The sequence below is a fragment of the Lineus longissimus genome, chromosome 17 (assembly GCF_910592395.1).
Source record: "Lineus longissimus chromosome 17, tnLinLong1.2, whole genome shotgun sequence".
Classification (NCBI taxonomy): Eukaryota; Metazoa; Nemertea; class Pilidiophora; order Heteronemertea; family Lineidae; genus Lineus; species Lineus longissimus.
This window is the reverse complement of record NC_088324.1, coordinates 11,328,930-11,349,597: the sequence shown is the minus strand read 5'-3', so window position 1 is coordinate 11,349,597 and position 20,668 is coordinate 11,328,930. Positions and strand designations below refer to the sequence as shown.

The 20,668-nt window shown below is 41.7% G+C and overlaps 1 protein-coding gene across 2 annotated transcripts; it reads left to right on the top strand.

Annotated features, from left to right (window-relative positions):
• Nucleotides 1-6,989: 6,989 nt before the first annotated feature.
• Nucleotides 6,990-19,234, top strand: LOC135501282 (FK506-binding protein 15-like). 2 transcript variants are annotated; one of them, XM_064793313.1, is made up of 24 exons: nt 6,990-7,142; nt 7,583-7,677; nt 7,950-8,028; nt 8,408-8,477; nt 8,730-8,804; nt 9,025-9,345; nt 9,480-9,623; nt 9,941-10,078; nt 10,318-10,440; nt 11,362-11,680; nt 11,935-12,101; nt 12,401-12,609; nt 12,817-13,091; nt 13,317-13,609; nt 13,845-13,997; nt 14,414-14,506; nt 14,901-15,248; nt 15,427-15,579; nt 15,773-16,115; nt 16,478-16,561; nt 16,692-16,811; nt 17,155-17,386; nt 17,625-17,790; nt 18,069-19,234. In XM_064793313.1, the coding sequence occupies exons 1-24, from the start codon at nt 7,087-7,089 to the stop codon at nt 18,150-18,152; spliced, it is 4,140 nt and encodes a 1,379-aa protein (XP_064649383.1). In that variant the 5' UTR covers nt 6,990-7,086; the 3' UTR covers nt 18,153-19,234. The 2 variants fall into 2 exon arrangements, with proteins under 2 accessions (XP_064649383.1, XP_064649384.1); XM_064793314.1 differs by lacking the exon at nt 14,414-14,506.
• Nucleotides 19,235-20,668: the final 1,434 nt, after the last annotated feature.

Below are 20,668 nucleotides of genomic sequence, written 5' to 3'. Positions count from 1 at the left end.
TTGTTGGCCTTTGGCAAGACACTTTACCACGCAAGATATTGATTATGGCTCAAGGGGTTTTTCACACTTAACGGGAAAGGGACTATAGACAGGGGGCAAAGCATACCTTATTACAACGCTATATAGTTAATTTAATGGCCTTGACTGTCACTCAGTGTGACCATCGGTAACTTGTCTGTCACAGAACTTGGACCAGCCACTTAGTAAAGAGTAAAGGATACTGAAACTGAGCTGAAAGAAAATTAGTGTCATCTGGCAAAAAGCAAGACCAGTTTTACGATACAGAACGAACTTTTGAAGTAACAATGTTTTGTAAAAAGAGCTGTTTTATTTCCGAATGCAAACTTTACTGTGATAACATCGTGTGGGCGATGCGGTCGAAAATTGTTTTGAAGAACTTGCTGCAGCTCTCTCTTTTAATGGACTAAAGACTATTTCTGATATACCGACAAAACTAAAACATATGGGCTTGAAACAGAATCAAGCCTTTTTGTAACCTCTCTAGTATATATTTCTAAACCTCTCTAATATTTTAAAACTACATTTTTCTGCACCATTTCGAGAGAATTTGTGCCTTGGACCTTTCTTAAATGGGGGACTGTGCGGATTCCTTTAGCACATAAAACGTACAAACGTTCTAGACGTCTCTATTATGACTCCAAAATGTCTTTCCTTTGCCGAATACAAAACTGTCTTTCGTCCATCAAGACATTGTGTCAGGTGATGATTAAAAAAGTCCATTTGGTTCAGGTGCCACGGAGAGGGTCCAGACTGTCTCCAATTCATTCTGAGCAGCACCAACGACCAACTTCACGGAAAATAGTTCGGTGTATAAATCCTAAACGTGGGTGTTGCATTATTTCCATAGAAATTCAGTCCGCTTGGCTCGCAAAACACCGCTGGCAACGCCGTGTTTGGTCGAGACGTAGGCACGTCATTGCGCAATCGATCCGTCTGTCCCTGCCATGCATAGCTTCCGAGAGTCCCACATTTCTGCTTTAAAACAGGACTGGGTATCCTCTTCGAGTCTGGCGGACCCTTTTCATAAGAGGACAAACGAGACGAGATAAAATTCTGCTCCTCGAAAGTGAGCTGCCGATAGTTACCGACGAATCTGTCTGGATCGAGGACAGGGAGCGGTGAGATTGTCACAACCCGTCGCCTGCCCGCAGACTGATTTCCCACTGGTTTGTTGCGGCTTGGTGCCTGGGCCATCATCGTACTCCGGGAGCTGCTTGACATTGTGGGCCGAGTCAGGCGGCTCAAGATGAGCTGCATCTCGCTGAAGGTGACTACGCGCGGGATGGCCGAAATGCGGTCCTCTCTCTTTCGGCGGCGCCGGCCGACATGAACGGTCGTTGCTGGTTGTTCCGCCATGATTGTCCGATTATGACTCAAATGTCAATATTGCTCGAAACAACCACAATTCTTTGATCCAGCAACCAGTCCTGGTTTTGGTGAATGTCGAATTGGACTAACCTCGTGCCGTTGCGGTTTTGAAGGGTTCCCGGCGATGTCCAGAAAAGGCGGATTTCTGAATTGTCTTACACAGTATATGTACCGAAAGGAAAAGGAGTGCTTGCCAACTTCCGTCACCGATGTCTCTATGGATTACGTATAAATCCTGTTTGTGACAAACTGACACTCTGCCCTCAACGTAATGCCCTTGAACGTATTCTCTCAGTCCAGTTTAAGTCGCAACCTCACAGTCTAGTTTCAGTCACAATCTTGATCCGGCTCGTTTCACTTTCGGGCTAGCTCCATTCAGAAAGCCAGTAATTTTCCAAAAGACGCAAGTCCTATTGATCATATACTTAGCAGAAAGTTACTGATATCAAAAAGTGCATACTTCTCACCTAGAATTTCACGAATATATGGATTGAGTTCACTGACCTCACTGCGAAGTCACAACTTGTTATAACGCCATGGAAACCTTAAATCGTTCTTATTGATATACCAATATAGAATTGAAAGCAGTTAATTTATTTAAGGCAAAAATAACATTTTCTTTTAAACTTTTGTTTTTAAAGGATTTATGACCCATGTACAAATTGGTTATCGCCGTATATGTCGACCAAAAAGGATATAATCTCTGCCAGGGCTGAGTTAATCTAAAAGCAAGATGCATGTTCTTGGGCTACCGTAGTCACCAGAGTTTATTTATATTCTTCTTCTTCTTCTTCTTCTTGATATTATTTCTTCATACGGTCGGATTTCTATGTCTCGCAGACCAACGACGACATGATCATTTCCCCGATTCATGATTTCCCGATCAAAACCCAATGCTTCTGTGGATATGTTAACGAGCTAACATAATGTACCAAAACACTATCAAAAGATTTCCGAAGGCAAAAAGCGAAACAATCAGATTTTAAAAAGTTTATTTATCTTAACTAAATTTGATTTTACGAGTAACACGCGAGTTTATTTAAAGCTAAAACTAATCTCATTTCAATAAAGTTCAACAACTGCTATATTTTCTTTCCTTGCTAATTGATCATTTGCTCAATAATCAATCAATAATGGATAAATACGATCAAGCATTCCAAACATTGGAGAAATAATATTTGATCGGCCAGAGACGCAGATGATCGTTTCAGGTCAGGTTATCGCGGAATCGAGTACATTCGGGTACAGCCTGGGTTGATTTATGCTGTACTTTTGAGTGATTTTTTGGATGTTTTCTACCATTCGTTAGTTGGAACAGACAGTAGGTAAATTTTCCTCAATTTGTCCAAATAATCATTTGCATCTGGTAAGATTGTATTTACAAATGTACGTGCGATGTCGGCAAGTTATGTTGAAACCGAGCTCTGTCCAATGGAAGTTCCGTTATAGAACCATGCAACAAGTTTCACTCTGAGTTGCCAAATCGAGGAGTGTAATCGATTACAAATACAGACATAAATCTACATACTTCTAGTGTGAAATTAAACTGGAATGCAAATTAATAATGCATTAATTGATTAGTAATATACTGGCTACCATAAACATCGTGTCAGTAGCGTGACAACCAGAAAATGGTACAACCCGAGGAAAATTCTACATTTTGAATGTTAACAGCATTACCTTATCAATTGAGTGGGATAGAAATTTAGGACAGTCAAAAGGCGAGGTACGTGTTTTTTAAAGGTTTAGATGTTCTTTTATTATACATGTAGACGGGGCTCCCCCCTTCATAGGCCTGAATATCATTGATGCACTGCGAAGCACAGGTTTTTTCATAATCATCGTTGAAAAAATGAGTTTTAAATTTCTTTCAGAGTGTGTATCGTAGACAGCCATAGGCGATAGGAAGTAAGCCCATAGAAAGATACTATATTTTCCCAAAAGAAATGTAATTTATGATTTACGCAAAAAAACTCGTATTCTTGCTTTTAGAATTGAAGATTTACACTCTGGTAGGCCTACCCCCTGGCTACATAATTGAAGTGTCATCAGGCTGGTATAATCCTGTATTCAAATATTTGCTAGGAATGTGCATACTAATTTTGCAGGGGGGATATTTAAGGCTGATATAAGTTCAAGTTGTCCTTGCCTTAAACATGACAATGTCCAATTGGTGACACTTGATTACGATGTTACATCGTGACGACATGGAACTTTTTGATGACATGGTAAGCCGAGTGGTAACCACGAGAAAATGACTTCGGTAGAAGTCGTCAAAAAGGGCTGACGGGGAAAGGGGTTTGAGTGTAAACCATCGATTTTGCTCGTAATAAGCCAGATTAATCCGCAATTCTAAAACCCCTTTATTCTGTTCAATATATTCTTTACAACCCTGACACTCGCCTCCATTTGAACTAACAAATATCGACCACATGGGAGTTAATTAGTGACAGTAGATTTATGCTTATTTAGATATCCTAATTCAGTATTGTCGAAGAATGTCCTTACATTTTTGGTATATAGTGGATTAGGGCCTAACAACCATCCCAATATATCTAAGGCAAAAGTAATGTCAGGGCAATAGTACACGAATAACCTAGCTACTTGGAAACTGGAGCGAAGTCTTTCAGCAAAAGCTCTCCTTCCTGTCACACCTCCAAGTCATGTGGTTGAGCGGCGACCTCACGGCAGCCATGCGTTTCCCGCTCCTGCATCCGCCAGTTCTGCGGGACTATAAGGTTCGTCTTCTGTTTTCGCTTGCTTCCCACCTTCGGGTTGTCGTTTCACACATTATCTTTTCAGAGAACACGACCCATGTGTTGTCATGTCTTCGCAAAATCAGTTGTTGGAAACGTAGCTTATGCTGTCGCCAAAGCGATGCCCGACAACCCCTTTAAAACAGAGGAAAACGCCATTGTTTCACTTCCTCACCTTTTCCCGAATTCTCTCGTTTCAGGTTGTCCAGGAATCCAAAATGGCCGAATCCGCCATAGATGTATACTCACCAATCGGACAGGGACACTACACGGAGAGCCAAATCGATGACATCGTTGACCGAATGCAGCGCCCTACGACCTCTCACGCCCGCCATTCGCGACTTTGGTCCCGGGAGAGGCGGTACTATGAGCAACAGGAGCTCGAGGCTGCGATCACGGCTGGGAAGGACGTCTACCGTGGAGTGATTCTGTCCAAACACTACCCGGGGACCTGGCGTTCAGCCGACCAATATGAGGTTCAGGGCATCGTCAGTCGAGTCAACCGGCCAACTGTCAGTTACAAACTCAGAGAAGCGTCGACAAAGATTTATTGGCCGGTTTGGAAGAAGCCCCAGAAGGGAGACTGGATAAGCAAAAGTTACGTTGAGTTGCCTGAATGTCCAAAAACCTCTCGGCAAAGAGAACCTCCGTCCCCAGTACGGAGTCGGAGCCTCTCTGCCTTTGATCGGTTATCCAGATTTAAAAGGGCTGATGAATTCAGGCCTCAGTTTGAGAAACCAGCGGAAAAGAAAAGCTATCTGATACCAAAACAGGGACCGGAAAGTGCTTCAGAACAGAAACAAAGAGACACGGTAAACACCCCCATAAAGCAAAACAAGAAAGCAGCTACACCGTATGTCGTTCCAGCCGCCAAAAAACAAGCAACGTCAAGCAATATTAAAAGAAATGACATGACGTCAGCGAAAGGTCGAAAGACACCAGTAAAGGAGTCATCAGCAGGCAAGAAAATCTCGGAACATCCGGCAACCAGTGTCAACAAAACACAAAAGCAGACGACATCCCAAAATGGCGCGACAGTGGAGAATGAACTGGAGAATATACGGGAGGACCATGATATCGAAGATGGTCAAGGTCACGTAGAGGTTCAGGGACAACAAATAGGTCAAGATCGAATAGAGAATCAAGGTCAAAGTCCGAGTGAGAATCAAGGTCAAACTGAGTATCAAGATCAGGTGGATGTGCAACGACAAGAAGAAACTGGTACTGAGCCTACGAGCCGAGGAACTCCGATCGGGACAGAAAATACGAATGAGAACGAAACAAACGTGGCCCATAAAACTGGTTTGGAAAATGCAGAAAGCGATAATGATGTAGTTCAAGGTCATCAACAAGAAGGTGGAGATGCGCCCAATGAAAGAAGGCGCAGCAGCAAAGGGAGTCGGAAGAAAGGGTCGGGAAAACGGAAAAAGTCGAAGGGTAACCTTGAGGACACGGACGATATTGCGGAGCAGTGATGTCATCAATCGACACCAAATCGGATATGATCTAATTAGCAACGGACAGAATTGCCTTTCACGCCGGTCAAACGAGGAAGAAAATGATGACGAGTAGAACAGAGAAGCTTTCGTGTCGTCAGCTTTCAAAGGAAGGGAATGACACCAAAGTGACAAAGCTGAAACTTTATATTCATGTGACTAATGTGAGAGACGCGGCTCTCTGTGTCCGAGCCGACACACTCATCATATCTGGTGGGAAGATATTGTTTGCTTTGTCCATGGATATGGGTTGATAAAGAACACCCAGAACTTTGGGTTCGACCGGCATGTTCTTAGTAGAAATTCTGGTGTAGCAGTATTTATGTCCCCAGGAAAAAGTTTCCTTCCCTGATATTTGGTAATGGATCAGGTATGGTTCTAAAGACACACGGGACCTTCAATACCTAAGGCACTAAATACTAAAGGCACATGATAGAAAGGAATGCTCTCTCGAATGGACACTGTCCTCCAACCGATCTACAGTCTTTTTATAAGCCTCAGTCAATTGTCGCGTCAGAAATATGTGGCTGTTTGTTCAAATAATGCATTCTTATGATGTTTGGAAGTATAGAGTTCATATTACTGTAAATGATTATTGTCCATTAAAATTTATCATCAGTTTACCTGTTGTGGTCTCATAGATACGCGTATATACGTAGACGGCTCCGGAGTCTGTGAACGCGGAAAGTGACTTTGACGAGTGCCTGCGCTGGTAGAGCTTGAGTACAGTGCATGCACGGACGGAGTAGATCAGCCTCGTTTATCTCATGAAGAAAGTAAGAAGGATGACGAATGGGCTACCTCCGGAGTTTAGGTTATACCATAAATGACCAACTCTGCTTTGCCTGCGTGGTTTGATACTGGAGACAATATCACAATCTGTCTTCAGACGTTTTAGTTCGTGTGTGTGAGCACTGGTGTCTCTACTGTACATGGTGTAACCATAAGAGTAGTCCTACAATAAAGTTCGCCAATGCAATGCGGAGATTGTGTAACTCTGATGTCGGATGGGCTATTGAAGGAACTGACACCAAGAAGATGACACTTTATGTACCATTTCATCTTCAACTCCAAGCATTTTCAGGCATTTGTAATGACCGCGGCCGCGACGACACTATTCATTTCGCAGTCACAACCATGTCTGTGGCACATGCTGTGGTCCGCTGTTGCCGTCGAGGAAGGAGTGGATTTTTTCAAAACTGTATACATTCAAATTCAAATTTCATCTTCAACTCCAAGCATTTTCAGGCATTTGTACACGAACGACAAGTACGCAGACTAGTTCGACATCACATAAAATGTACATTTTTTATACATATCATACCAAGTACCAGTCTCCTATGCGGAAGTGGAAAGCTCATGACTTCGAATCGCCCACTTTTGATCTGAAATTTCTCTTAATTTCTTCTTAATTTGGACCATGATTACTACCAGATAGTGCCAACATGTTTAGTTTAGGTGGTGACGAAGATGATCATGATTTCATGTCTGGTGGTAGCAGGTAAATGTACAAAATATGTTCTGTTCTGACTGTGCAGACGAATTTTTTGTCTTGATCAGTCAGATTGAGATTGTAAAATGTCCATGAAGGGTTTCTCTTCTGCCTGAACCCTTTTACTAGACCCCTTATAACTGACGCATGACTCAGTGGCATGTGCCCCTGACATCCCTGACCCTGTGGTTACCCCCTCGGCCTCAATGTTGAAAATAGCCGAGGTCAAGTAAAGTTAGAAAATATTAAAATGCTTGTGATGTGTTGTGTATAGTATACATTAGTAGGCCTGGGGCTATGAACAGTGCTAACGCCACACGACTATCATTATTGTGCATGCATTTATTTGTAATAAATGTATACCATTGCATACAGTTATGGACAATATTTCATTGGATTTTGTGCTAGTAGCTGAAGCTTACTAATGGGTTGATTATCTGCTATTTCAGCTCCAAGCTTGCTAACTTGTTTGGAGTAGACAAAGCTAGCGGCCAGGGCGGCAATGAATCATTGAAGTATACAGCTCCAAAACAGCCAAAGAAAGGTATGTTAGCATTGTTACAGTATCATTTGGAAAGGCTATAAAATCACTTGCATTCTATTGTACAATCTGTATTCCTTGATTTGTTTTAATTTGCAAAACAACTATTGGATGGATAGAATAGGATTGTCATTGTACATGTTTTAAGTGACTGTCTGATGATTCGGAGTCTGTTTAGTCATTCATGTCTTCAAACTTGTTTCAGAGCTTTGTCATTTGAAAGAGATGTCATGATAACCAATTCATTTGTTTGAAATATTTCTGTGTTTTTGCAGAAGCTCCCCAAGCTCAGCAGAGTGGTGGTGGACAAGCCTCTTCACTGATGAAAGCATGTGCTGTTCATGCATATAAATAGTAGGTGTAGTTGGCAGAAAAGTTCAGATACATAAGGTCATTAACAGTCCCTTGAATGGGATGAAGGAGATGTAGAAGTATGACACGTCGCCATGAACTGTGGGGAAATAGTGTTTTCAGCTGATGAAATGAAACTAAGAATTTAAGTATCAATGATAGCTCATCTTTCTCTATACAATCGTAAATCTACAGGAACAGTGTGCATGTTTTGTGATTCAAATTGAAACTCTAAGGCCATGCTGTCTTATATTTGATGCCATTCTGGCTATTTGAGACAGAACCTGCCTTTGGTCTGTGATTCTTGTACAGAGATTGCTTTGAGAATAGCACTTTGCACTTTTCATTTTGCATCAATCATGAAATAACTTTTCTTCTTCAGTGTTGATAATCAATATGCAAGTCAAGGAAAAGTAGGAGCAGCTGTGTTAGGACATCCACAATCCAAAGATGTGAGTTTTGTTGATTTCGTACAGCACCACATGTAAAGTCACCATGTTTTTGAACGAAGTTTTGAATTCTCACAGATTGCTCAGTTGCAAGATCTGTTATGTGATTGCACTGCAATCAATGTTGAAGCTATGTACTTTAGATAGCAAAACTGACTAACACTCTCCTTCTTTCTCATCTGTGACACCCTGTAAAACACTAGTCAATGTGTTGAGACAATAATGACCTGTACATCAACTACTTTTTATTTGCAGTACAAGATTTTACTCTACTACAGTAAAACACAGCCCCTGACCAGCGCCAAGATATCAGCCAACTTTAAATTGACAGTAAGTTTAGCATGTTGTGGATGCTTCAGTCTTGTCACACCCTCTTCGAACACAGCATATTTCATTATAGCAGTTTTTCCAACATTATTGAATCCCTTACCCATGACAGACCATCTCGTACATGTGAGTTGGAAGGCCTACCTGAATCTCTCAAGTTGTGCAATAGATTCTCCAGGAAGATTTCATCAAAATGTACTCCATGCGTCATCTTTCTCTTCAGGTCCAGAAAAATAGATATGCAACATTCTATGATGATTCCCGCCAAAGTTGGTCCATGTTGTTTGACACCGATGCAGACATTATAGAGTTTGCCAAACAGGTGGCGCTAGGCATAGCCAACTGCTGGACACCAGGCCAGGAGGCATTAGTTTCCCAAGATCTTGATCTCGGCGAAGGGCCAGCTCTTGAAAATGATGACTCAGTTGAGGTCCGTTACACTGGATGGCTCCTTCAGAATTATATGTTTGGACAGGTTTTTGATAGCAATTTGTCTGGAGATAAACCATATAGGTTTAAGATTGGGAAAGGCAAAGTCATTAAGGTGAGTGTTGGTCCTTCTGGCATAAGCTTTGACCTTGTAATACTTACCTCTTATATAAAAAAGGCAAAATGATGGAAATGGCATTTGTTATTTTCTGATACAAACTTTTTTATTCATTCCCAATTATTTTTCAGGGCTGGGATGAGGGTGTCGTTGGAATGTGCAAAGGTGGCAAGCGTCTTCTTGTTGTCCCACCATCCCTGGCGTATGGAGCTCAAGGCAAGAGCAACCGCATCCCGCCTAACTCTACCCTTATATTTGAGACAGAAATCGGAAGGGTGAGTTGGAATTCTCTTCAGTAGATCATGGGTCGATCATCTTTGAAGTTTTAAGATCTAAATGTTTTCAAGGAAATTATATAGGAAAAGAAACCTGTGGTTTGAGGTTTGTAGCTGATATCTACCAATAACAATCCCAGCGAGTAAATTATCAAAATATTTTCAAGAGAAAATAAGTCTTCACACATCATCAAAAGCGCTATACCTGGCAGTTATCACTATAAACACTATTCTGTTCTCAACCAAATCAACTCTAGTCTCCACAGTTTCCATGATTTAAAACCTTTTTCAGACACATTATCCTTCACTTTCTTTAGGTTAAGTTCTCAAGAGACCGTGAATCACCAGAGACGAATGCTGTCCCTCTTCCTGCCTTGCCGACTCGAGACAGCTTAGACCAACCTGAGGAGACTGTGAAAGGTCGATCAAAATCTATATCGGAACAGTTATCACAGGTAAAATATCTTCTTTAGGAAAACACCAGGCCTGCTGTGCATTGACAAAGAAAGCATCTTGGCCGAAGTCTCCTATGATGAAGTCTGTCTCAGGCTATGTGGCCATGGTGTTCAAGTATCTCCTGACTCTCTTTCATCTGCATTGGAATAGAACCCAAGGTTTTTGAATATTGCCCAAATAACTACACCAGTTTGGATAGCTAGATAATTATAATGAAGATTGCCTTATTTACTTCCAGGCTCCGAAAAGTGACAAGGCTCGTCTTCTTTCCCGTATGAAAAATTTGGGTCAAGCGATCATTCCGTCTGCTCAGTCACAGTCACATGATGGAGATGATGAGGCAACAGATGCTTCAGCAGAGGTAGGTTGTTGTATGAGTCATAAGTGTGTGTCACTTGTTAATCTTGCTTGTGTCAGTTATGAAAAGGACAATCCAGAATGTAGCCTATCTCATATCTTACCGAAGTTTGTATCTCTTTTGAGGCTTGTCTGTGCCAGTGACAATACGGATGAGACAAGTTGTTATTTCATATACCCAAAATTAGGGTTAAAAGCCCAGTATTTCTTGTTGTCAGTCCAGAACAATGCAACTGATAACTCGCCCTAACTTATATAACTGAACCAGCCTGACCTGTTGATTACATGTAAGCAAGTCATAGTTTATCAAGAATTTAAAAAACTGGGTCAGCATCTGATTATCGTAATAGAGGGGCAGGAGACTTACTATGAATGTAATACGGTGTCATGAATGAACTGATAAGTTGAAAAATAGGACTAGGCCTCATGGCATCACATGGCTTGGAGATTGTGTTAGTCAGGTGACACGCATTTATCATATAGATTGTCCATTTGTAGGTCTGAGTGTGTGTGTTCAGGTGACTGTATTGCTTTACTGTACATAACAATGGAAAGCAGGAAATGATCCGTTATGTGAGAGATTGGCCATTTTACACCAATTTGAATAATTTTGTGGATATTGAGTGCAAGGAAATTCTGACTCCTTAAACATTTGTACACTGGTGATGGCTACAAGTGAGTACTGGCTGAGTATCCATACACATACACACATCTGTTAGGTATCGGTGTACATATATAAGTCCACAGTGGGTCATGACGGGGTTGGTTTAGTGTGTGTTCTCACCATGACAGGGTGTTGTGTTGAATCATGTACCCTTTCATTGAAGGAATAGGAAGGGGGTACCATTTCACAGCCAACAAACTATTTTTCTTGACATGAGAATTTCAATTCATTTGAATAACATTTCTACTTTCCTTTTCCTAGGAGTCACCTGAGTCACCTCAAGTGATGGAATCCCGCCCACATGTCAAACCAGCCCTGCCGAACAAACCTGTGATACACCAACAACAGACCATGCCGGTACAAATGAATCCCATGATGCAACAGCCCATGACGACGCAGCAACAGATCGCCGAGAATATGATGACTCAGCAGGCGATGCTGCAAAATATGCATGGGGTGCAGGCCCAGACGTCGCAGTTGGCGCTGTTTCAGCCGATGCAGCAGGGTTTCCAGCAGCCTGTGTACGGCCAGCAGCCACCACAGTATAATCAAGCATTTCCTCAGCAACAGATGCAGCAAGGTCGGTGCTCCATCATCCTCCACTAGGGAGTGTGACATATGTCATTTTTGGTTCTGTTAGCTCATCCCGCCTGACATTGTGTAATGTCATTTGAAATAAACAACAGACAACAGAGGGACGTCAAGAGCTTTTGACCTTGAAAAGATACTTGACTAGCGTCACTATCTACAGGAGTTTGCCTCCTCATTTCATTATAAGTGTGGTGTCCTCTTGCCATCAAACAATAGTCCTAACATTGTTTACTTGCATTGCAGCCCCTGCCCCAGTACCAGTGCAACCCCCACCTCCTGCCGCAACACCACCACAGTCTCAGTCAGATGCAAATCTTCCGGTGTTTTTCTCTGAGGCTCGCCAACAAAGCACAGAAGTGCGCCTCTCCATAGGCAAAGTGTCGGACAAAATAGATAGGATTATGGAAAAGGTAATACAATCAACTGTTAGTGTAAGATATGTGGTCCAGGGATGTGACATTTCCTATATTTAAGGATCAGATTTTCGTTTTTTCTCCTCCTGAAAGGTTAATGGGAAAGATGTGTGCTGGAGCTCTCTTTGGAAGTTAGAATTTTCAAAATTGAACCAGAGAAAAGCATTTTCGAAGCTTATTTTGGCACGTAAGACCAGTTCTTATGACAGCTTTTAACACACTGAAAATTTGTTCTCATTGAAAAACTGCAAATCTTGTTCGGTGGATGTCGCTTTCATTCAAAGTTTATATTTCAGATGGACTCTATGCAGAATGCTGGTAACTTGAATGCCCAGCAGTTGGCGCTACATTCCTCGATGCCAAATATGGAGGCTGGGATGCTGATGCAGAATATCCAACGCCTCGTCCAAGACAACGATCGACTGAAGAAAGATTTATTCGAGAAAAGTCAAAAGATTGAGAGCCAGAATGAAAAAATAGCAGAACTTCTCACTAGGAATCAGACGTAAGATTTTTATAAGGTCTCTAAACGTTTTCACCAGACTGTCAGAAAAGTTGTCTCTGTGATATTATACGGTAGCAAAGATGATCTTACAGTTTCAGGTACAATACACTTCTTGATAGTTGAGTCAGGTTTTGTGGAAAAATAGTATCGTGTAAAGAATAAAAAAGACTTTTTATTCTTTCTTAACTTCTGTTTTTTCATCTTCAGGGATGTTGAAAAGCGTAATACATTTATAGAAGAGAGGAACGATGCGTTCAAATCCACAGCTACACAATCCCAGGCAAGGGTTCTACAACTTGAACAGGAGAAAGTACGATTAACAAGCAACTTGAGTGAAAGGACTAGTCAAATCAGTACACTGCAGTTGGAGAAAGGAGAATTGAAGCGGACAACGATAGAATTACAACAGAAATTAGACAATGCTTTAAGTGAGCGACAGGGAAAGGGGGATGAGATGTCAAAGTTAAGAGCTCAGCTGGCCGGTGAGTTGAAATGCTCTGGTCTTATATCTTGTCATTCCACGCAAAAATGGCAGTGCATGAGAAAAAGCCTAGATTTGAAAATATTTTGCTTTAATTGGCACATACCAGGGAATGTATTGTCCGATTCTGACAAAGGGAGTATTTTTGTATGCAACCTTATAGAATAGCTGATGCTGCACTGATTTCAATCAGTGTGTGATATTTCCTGTTATCTTTTATTTACAGAATTTGAAGATCAATTAACAGACGTCAAGCGATTACACAAAGAGGAGAAACTTAGTCGTAAAGCCGCTGAATCTAAAATCGATGGCGTCAAAGAAGAACTTTCAGACATGAAAACGTCCAATGAACTGCTAACGAAAAATCTAAGCGAACGCAAGAAAAAGGCTTTGACGGAAAAAAGACGCTTTGAGGAGGAGGTCGAGGATTTGAAATCGCAGCATGAAGAAGAGTTGTCGCACTTGAGGGAGAAGCTGCGTAAGGTTAAGATGTCAACAACGTCTAATACTAGCGAAAAGGTATCTAAGAATGATCAGCAGGTTTCGATGTGTATAGCAACTTCTCACTGTATAGCTGTATATATGTTCGGCTTAAGCACCAAGCTGTAATTCATAGGTTGGTGGTACTGGGAAGGTTTTTCAACATGATTAGGAGATCAGTTGAAATCGTTAGCCATGTTCCTACAGGCAATCTTAAAATGAGGCTTTACTTTACCGGTAGTTTTATGTAATTTGTTTTTCTGTTACTTTACAGCTTAGCCAAATAGAAGAAGAATTAAACTCAGAATGGCAGGCAAAATATGACAAAATGCTGGCAACAACACAAGAAAAACATGCTCGGGCGATGCTGGATGTTCAAGAGGAGAGACAACAGTTGGAGAACAGATTAGTGGAAATGGAGGAAAAGGTAGGTGAAAGCCAATTGTTCGTGTATGAGAGCTTTTTAGATAAATATCCCTCCCTGCTTTAGTGACCTTGTAGTCTATGTATCTCTTGTTCTACCATCCTGCTTCAGACTTTCAGTTTGAAATTTTAGAACGTTAGAATGAAGCAGGAAGAGACTGCCAATACAAATAGAGTCTTTTTCGCAGACATATATTTTCTTTATCATCTGTAAACGTGAAAATAAAGGTATCCAGCACTGGGTTTACAGTATTTAACCTCAGGACGTGTTTATATCTGGCTGCCTGTTTCTGTATTACGTTGTGTTTGTCATGTTGTGACATCATCGGTGTCAACAACTTGTAACACCTGTCCCTGTCGCATGTTTTGCTCGTCTCGTCGGACCGCTCTAACCGCTTGTCTGCATGTGCTTTTCTCCAGTTCACTAGTGCCAAGTCTCAGCATGGCCACAGCAACCAGCAACTATCCAATCTCCAAGAACAGCTGGAAGAGATGGGAGTATGGAAACTAAAGGTGATTTGAATAACCACTAATTTGGTCCTTTTGTTCAATATTAAGTTTGGACATGTTTATATCCAGTCCTTGCTGTTCTCAGTCCAATTGAGCGTTGATTGTTCACATCGAAAACTTGTGTCAAATCATCCTTAGGGATGTTCACAAGTGTAGCTTGGCAAGAGTTGTGCATATGGCATGAAACTTCAATACAGGTTATTTTAATATGATGAATATTTCGTGTTACTGCTCTCTTTTCGTTGTTGAGTTCAGAATTTGGAAGTCTGATCCTAAATTCCTGAGTACGAGAAGAACCTGAAGAATCTCTTGATTTCCTGCACGTGGAGTATAAAAGTTCTGGTTTGGGTCGGATTTGACTGTCTGTCAAATGTTTATTTCGTAAAATCCATTTCAGCATGAAAAATTACAAGGTCAGGCCACGACAATGAAAGGAAAGTATGAAGACAGGATCACAGAACTTACAGACGAAAATGAAGAATTGACTGAGAAAATGGCCACCCTGCGGAAACGGTATGAGGAACGTATTACTCAGATAATCCAGGAACGCGATGAGGCCATTGAGAAAGCGAGTATATCCGTTCAAAGGCCGCCTCTAGAGGAAGCTGCAGTGGATCGAGAGGCCATGGTGGCGCAGGTCAAGAAGATCATGAATACTGTCTTCCATGGATTGCGGGCCAAGTTTGATGTGAATACGAAGTACTTAGGGAAGGATATATTGCAGGCACTGCTGAAAATTATAAAGGTATGCAAAAAGAGTGGCATGAATTACTGTTGGCCAACAATAAAACAAGACATTTTTACAGAGTGCTTGTAGTGAGGGCGCTACAGATATACATTAGAAGGTACACACAAACTGTTGGATCTAATTTCCTTGTGATTTTCAAAACCTTTGCTGATTATTGTGTTGGGATTTTTTACAGGAAACCACATTGAAACTATCCAGTGGAGAGGAGAGTAAAGGAGACAAAGAAAGCTCCGAGGAAGAAGAAGAATCCGAAGAGGAATCCGAAGAATCTGAACAGGAGGATGAAGAAAAAGTTGAGCTTGTGGCGGAAACACCATTGAGGGCTGCGGTGGGTTGAACAGTATTGCTTCATTTTTAAGTTCCCACACAATAGCTGCTGAGTTACACTTACCGGTAGTAAAAATTTTGAATTCATTCCCAATGTCACTGTCACATGCAAGATTTGTATAAGTGCCACCTGGCTAATAGTACTGATGAAATGATCTACTGACCATATTGCAACTTTAATTTATTTCTTTTAGAGTGTACGTGTAGAAAGCCGAACACAGCAAGAAGCCAGTCAAAGCCCAGTAAAATCCGCTGGAGATTCTTTTGCGCAAGACAGCGTGTCGGAACCGATAAAATCTATTCAATCGGAGAGTGATGATGACTTTTCATCAGATGAGGAGGAACCTCAGCCTGTCGTTAATGAAGTCGTTAGCGACCACAAGGTGGCAGAACCAGTCTCTCCTACTGTTGATGTTGTCCAGGAGGAGGCAGCACCAGTGCCTGATGATGTCAGTTCAAGCAAAGAGGTGGCAGCATCCGGTGATGTGGTGATGTCAGAGGATATGACCCCCGTGACTGATATTGATACATTCCAAGGTAGTTTTTGTCATTTGATGAAGCACATGGCTCTGGCTGGTCTACTGTTACCAGAAATCTATTCTCAACTCAAAGTAGTCTTATCGATTAGGAACTGTGATGACCAATGTTCGACATTACATTTGTCCAGTCGAGTGAGAAGGGTCACTTGCCGTCATCACAGGGATCGTCACAAAAGTAATTGAACTATAAAAGGACTTGATTAGATATTTTGGGGTTCATCAGGAAGGGGGTTGATAGCCATCCTCATCTTCATATTGTTAGCATCCAATGTTTGTGGGTGAAACTGGTAGGGTTGTTGACTGGGGTTCAAATCTTGGATGCTTTATTTGGTGAGACTTTAAAATCTGTTCTGCTTCCAGATGTGAGTGATTCCAAAGATGTAATGGCAGTAAATGGTGAAGTGACAGAAACTAGCGATGAGGAACTATATACTTCAGGATCAGGTAAATCTTTAAATAATATGATGTAGTTCCCCCCCCCTCAAATGTTGTAACTTTCAAGTTTGCATTAGTCTTTGCATTAGCATTGAGCTGGCAAATGAAAAGTCACATATTTGTGTTTGATATTTTTCAGAAGCGAGGTTGGAGGGCACAAAAAGTCCTGATGATGCTTTTGTTGATGCCAGTAGTGCGTCTCCGGTGGTCGATGAGAAGTCTCCTGTGGGCAGTCTGGTGGAGAAAGTGGATGTTGATGGTATGTAGAGCATTCTCAGAAATTGTTTGACGTACTGTGGTGTGGTCTACTGTTGGTATGTTCACACCTATGCCTGACTGGAATCTAATTTAGACCTCCTCAATCCTTTCATCCTCAGACATGTTTGCCTAGCTTCTAAAGTTCACAGATCAATGCTTATTGCCCAGTACCTCTTCTCATTCAGGAAATCTTTTGACATTGGCAAGCTTATAACTTAGATTGGAAACACACAGCCATCTTGTGATATTGGCATATAACCTAGCCTGGTGGGGCAGTTTGATTCCTCCGATTGACATAAAAGATATTACTGGTTACCTTCTTAAAAGCTTCTGGAAATTTTCAGAAAAAGATGTGTTAGAAGTCGACCTTCCAACAATAGACGTTATAGCTTCCTCTAGTGAAGGTGATGCAAATCCTTCTGAAACAGAGACGTCCCTCGGTACGGGAGAACCACAACAGTTAACAGAAGAGCCAAAGAAAGACACCCTTGATCCTTCCAAGGATGTGTCAGAGTTGGAGAGTTCAATGGAGTTTGAGGATTCTAGTCGAGTGCCACCTCCTGTTGATGATCACAAGTAGGTAGTCTTTTGATATTTGGAACTGGTGGAAGTCACTGCACTGATGCACTCTGCCTGTAAAGCTCATAATTCCTAGGACATCTGCTGTATCTGCTGAGGTGACAAGGGCCAGGTTACGTAACTGTACCATCTGTAATTGCTATGGGAGACTCTGCGAGTGGTGATATCACTGCAGACAGCTCTTGCTATCTTAAATCTGTCACATCATTCAAGCTTGCCTCCTCTTTTTGCACAGGCCCTTGTTTGGTGCTGACAGCGATGATGAGGCAGATCCATTTGGTATTGGGTTTGCCGTGAAGAAGGAGACGCCGGTCGTCGATATCAAGCGAGATCGGAGCAGCAGTAAAACTAAAACGGTGAAAGAGAAGATTGAAGAGGACAAGAATGACACTGAAGATGAGGTAATTAGCCTGGGTCGCAAAAATCCCACAGGCAAGGGGAAAAAAGATAGTTTTAGCCTCTGTTTGAAGCACTCCCTCAAGAACTGTCAACATTGACACCAAAATGGAAGAAGTGGTGATTGCCTGAATATTTTAGGATAAGATATGCTTCCCACAAAGACAAAAAAACTTAGTCTACTGCAAGAGCAGTTTCTTAGTACATAAAGTTACGCTGTGGAGATCTTTTATAACAGCCATTGTTATCACTTACCTAACCTTACAGCTACTTGTACTTGCAGGATGTAAAACCACAGCCTCCACCCCCTCCACTCTTTGGAGATGACGACGACGATGATGACCTTGACTGGTTCAAATCGAAATAATCAAGGTCAGAAGTTGAATCAATTATGGGCCAAAGACACGGAGCATATCGCATGAAGTGAACTTTTGAATTGAATGTGATATTCGTAGGAAATATATTCAAAAATTGACAATTGTCATCAATGACAGAGATTATGGATTGATTTTCAGGCAAAATATGAAAATACTTTGTTTAGCTGTCCAAGTTCAGAGTCATGAGGAGACTCAGTGCCATTGTTTTACCATTTAAAAATGGGTGATCTTTTGTAACTTAATGACCTACCTTGTACCTGTCTGTAGTCTCCCTAAAACCATTTTGTGCTTCTTAATTACATGATATTCACTCAAGACTCCTTTGAAATGTTTGTATATTTTCTAATGTATGTGATAATAGCTTGACCAATTGTGCCTCTTCTCTCATCCTTTAACCATGTGCTTGAGCTACAGGTTTTAACATGAGTATCAAAGGTATAAATCTCCCTGATACAAACCCAGACTTGAAGCTAGAAGCTCGAGTGTAACCTATATTTCGTTTTGTATGAATAGCAAGCTGTGAGGCGCATCTTAAAAGTAATGGAGTAGTCAAGTACAGAAAAAAGAGCATGCCAGGGTATCACCTTTGTATAGTTCCTGTGTCAAAGTCTGTTAGGCTGCTTCCTGTTACTTACAGGCCTGTAGCTAGCTTTTTGCTCATGGGGGGGGGGGGGGCAAGTACCATAGGTCTGAACAATCTGCTTTAAAAACACCTCTTTTGTGACCCTTGGGAGACATTAGCCCCCCTACCCCTCTAGTCCCTGATTTTCAAAGACGTTCTACCACATACCTGTGTACATTGTTTGACGTAACCTTGTGCTGCCCACATCACTGTTATCAGACATTTCTGATGGTTGTCTTACTACGTTTCGTTTTGAAGTATTTTAACAAAATTATTACATCATGATACCTACATGTAGCTATGAGAATATTATTATGTTAAACATCATCTTAAAAATCAGTAGTCGTGGTTGCTGTTACCTATATGGACAAGTATAATTTTTGTAAATAGCTGAGAATACCAAGGTCAATTCTGCTTGAAATAAATCTGTGATTCTTTCACTAGAAACAAGTTTCTCTGTTTTTCTCTACTTCCTGGAGGAGGGGGCTACCCATGTTAAAAATACTTGCTCCCATGTTTCTTCGGGGAGGGCATGGGAGAAACAGTTGAGATAGAAATGATAAGTCCCCAGGATTGTCCCTTGGTTGAAGCACAACCTAGGACACCCTGATGTGACGTGGAGACAGTCTGATGAGAAAGAAATGACAAGTCCCCAGGGTTGTCCCTTGGTTGAAGCACAACCTAGGACACCCTGATGTGACGTGGAGACAATCTGATGAAAAAGAAATGACAAGTCCCCAGGGTTGTCCCTTGGTTGAAGCACAACCTAGGACACCCTGATGTGACGTGGAGACAGTCTGATGAGAAAGAAATGACAAGTCCCCAGGATTGTCCCTTGGTTGAAGCACAACCTAGGACACCCTGATGTGACGTGGAGACAATCTGATGAGAAAGAAATGACAAGTCCCCAGGGTTGTCCCTTGGTTGAAGCACAACCTAGGACACCCTGATGTGACGTGGAGACAGTCTGATGAGAAAGAAATGACTAGTCCCCAGGGTTGTCCCTTGGTTGAAGCACAACCTAGGACACCCTGATGTGACGTGGAGACAATCTGATGAGAAAGAAATCATTCTTAGACACATGATCTGAAAGCTGTTAAAGCGAAATTGATGAAAATATCAAAAGTTATCTGGATGAGAGGAAATATCGTTTTCATGATATTTAGAGGAATTATCGCCAAACCAACATTGATATCAAAAATTTCACTTTACCACCATTCAGATTATGGGTGTTTCAGCTTCACGTGACACACCGTAAGCAGATGCTGGCCACTTGGCCAGGGACCAAATGACCGTATGGTTGTGACGTTCCTCATTCCTATGTCTCCTGTCTCATATGAAACGTATTGCAGTTGCTATGTGATTGTACCCAAGTTCTCTGTATACCAACAGGATCCAATGCTGCTAATATAATAACAGACAGAGAAACTATTTGTACAAACGGATGGGTGATCTCAGTGAATTTGCGCTCGCTGGGCAATCGCAACAAGCTCCGAAATGGCCAGGAACCAAATGACCGTATGGTTGTGACGTTCCTCATTCCTATGTCTCCTGTCTCATATGAAACGTATTGCAGTTGCTATGTGATTGTACCCAAGTTATCTATATACCAACAGGATCCAATGCTGCTAATATAATAACAGACAGAGAAACCATTTTGTACAAACGGATGGGTGATGTCAGTGAAGTCGCTTCTGCTACGCAATTGGAGACAAGGCGGGACGACCGACCATACGGTTGTGACATTCCTATATTCCCATCCCTGGGTCGTTTGTATCCTCCAAAACGTCTTGGAGTGTCTCTAGTTGTGGTAACTAGTTCCTCTCTGACTTGACCCCAGAGGCTGGTCTCTACGATTCGTTGTTCAGCCATGTGACCAGTCTC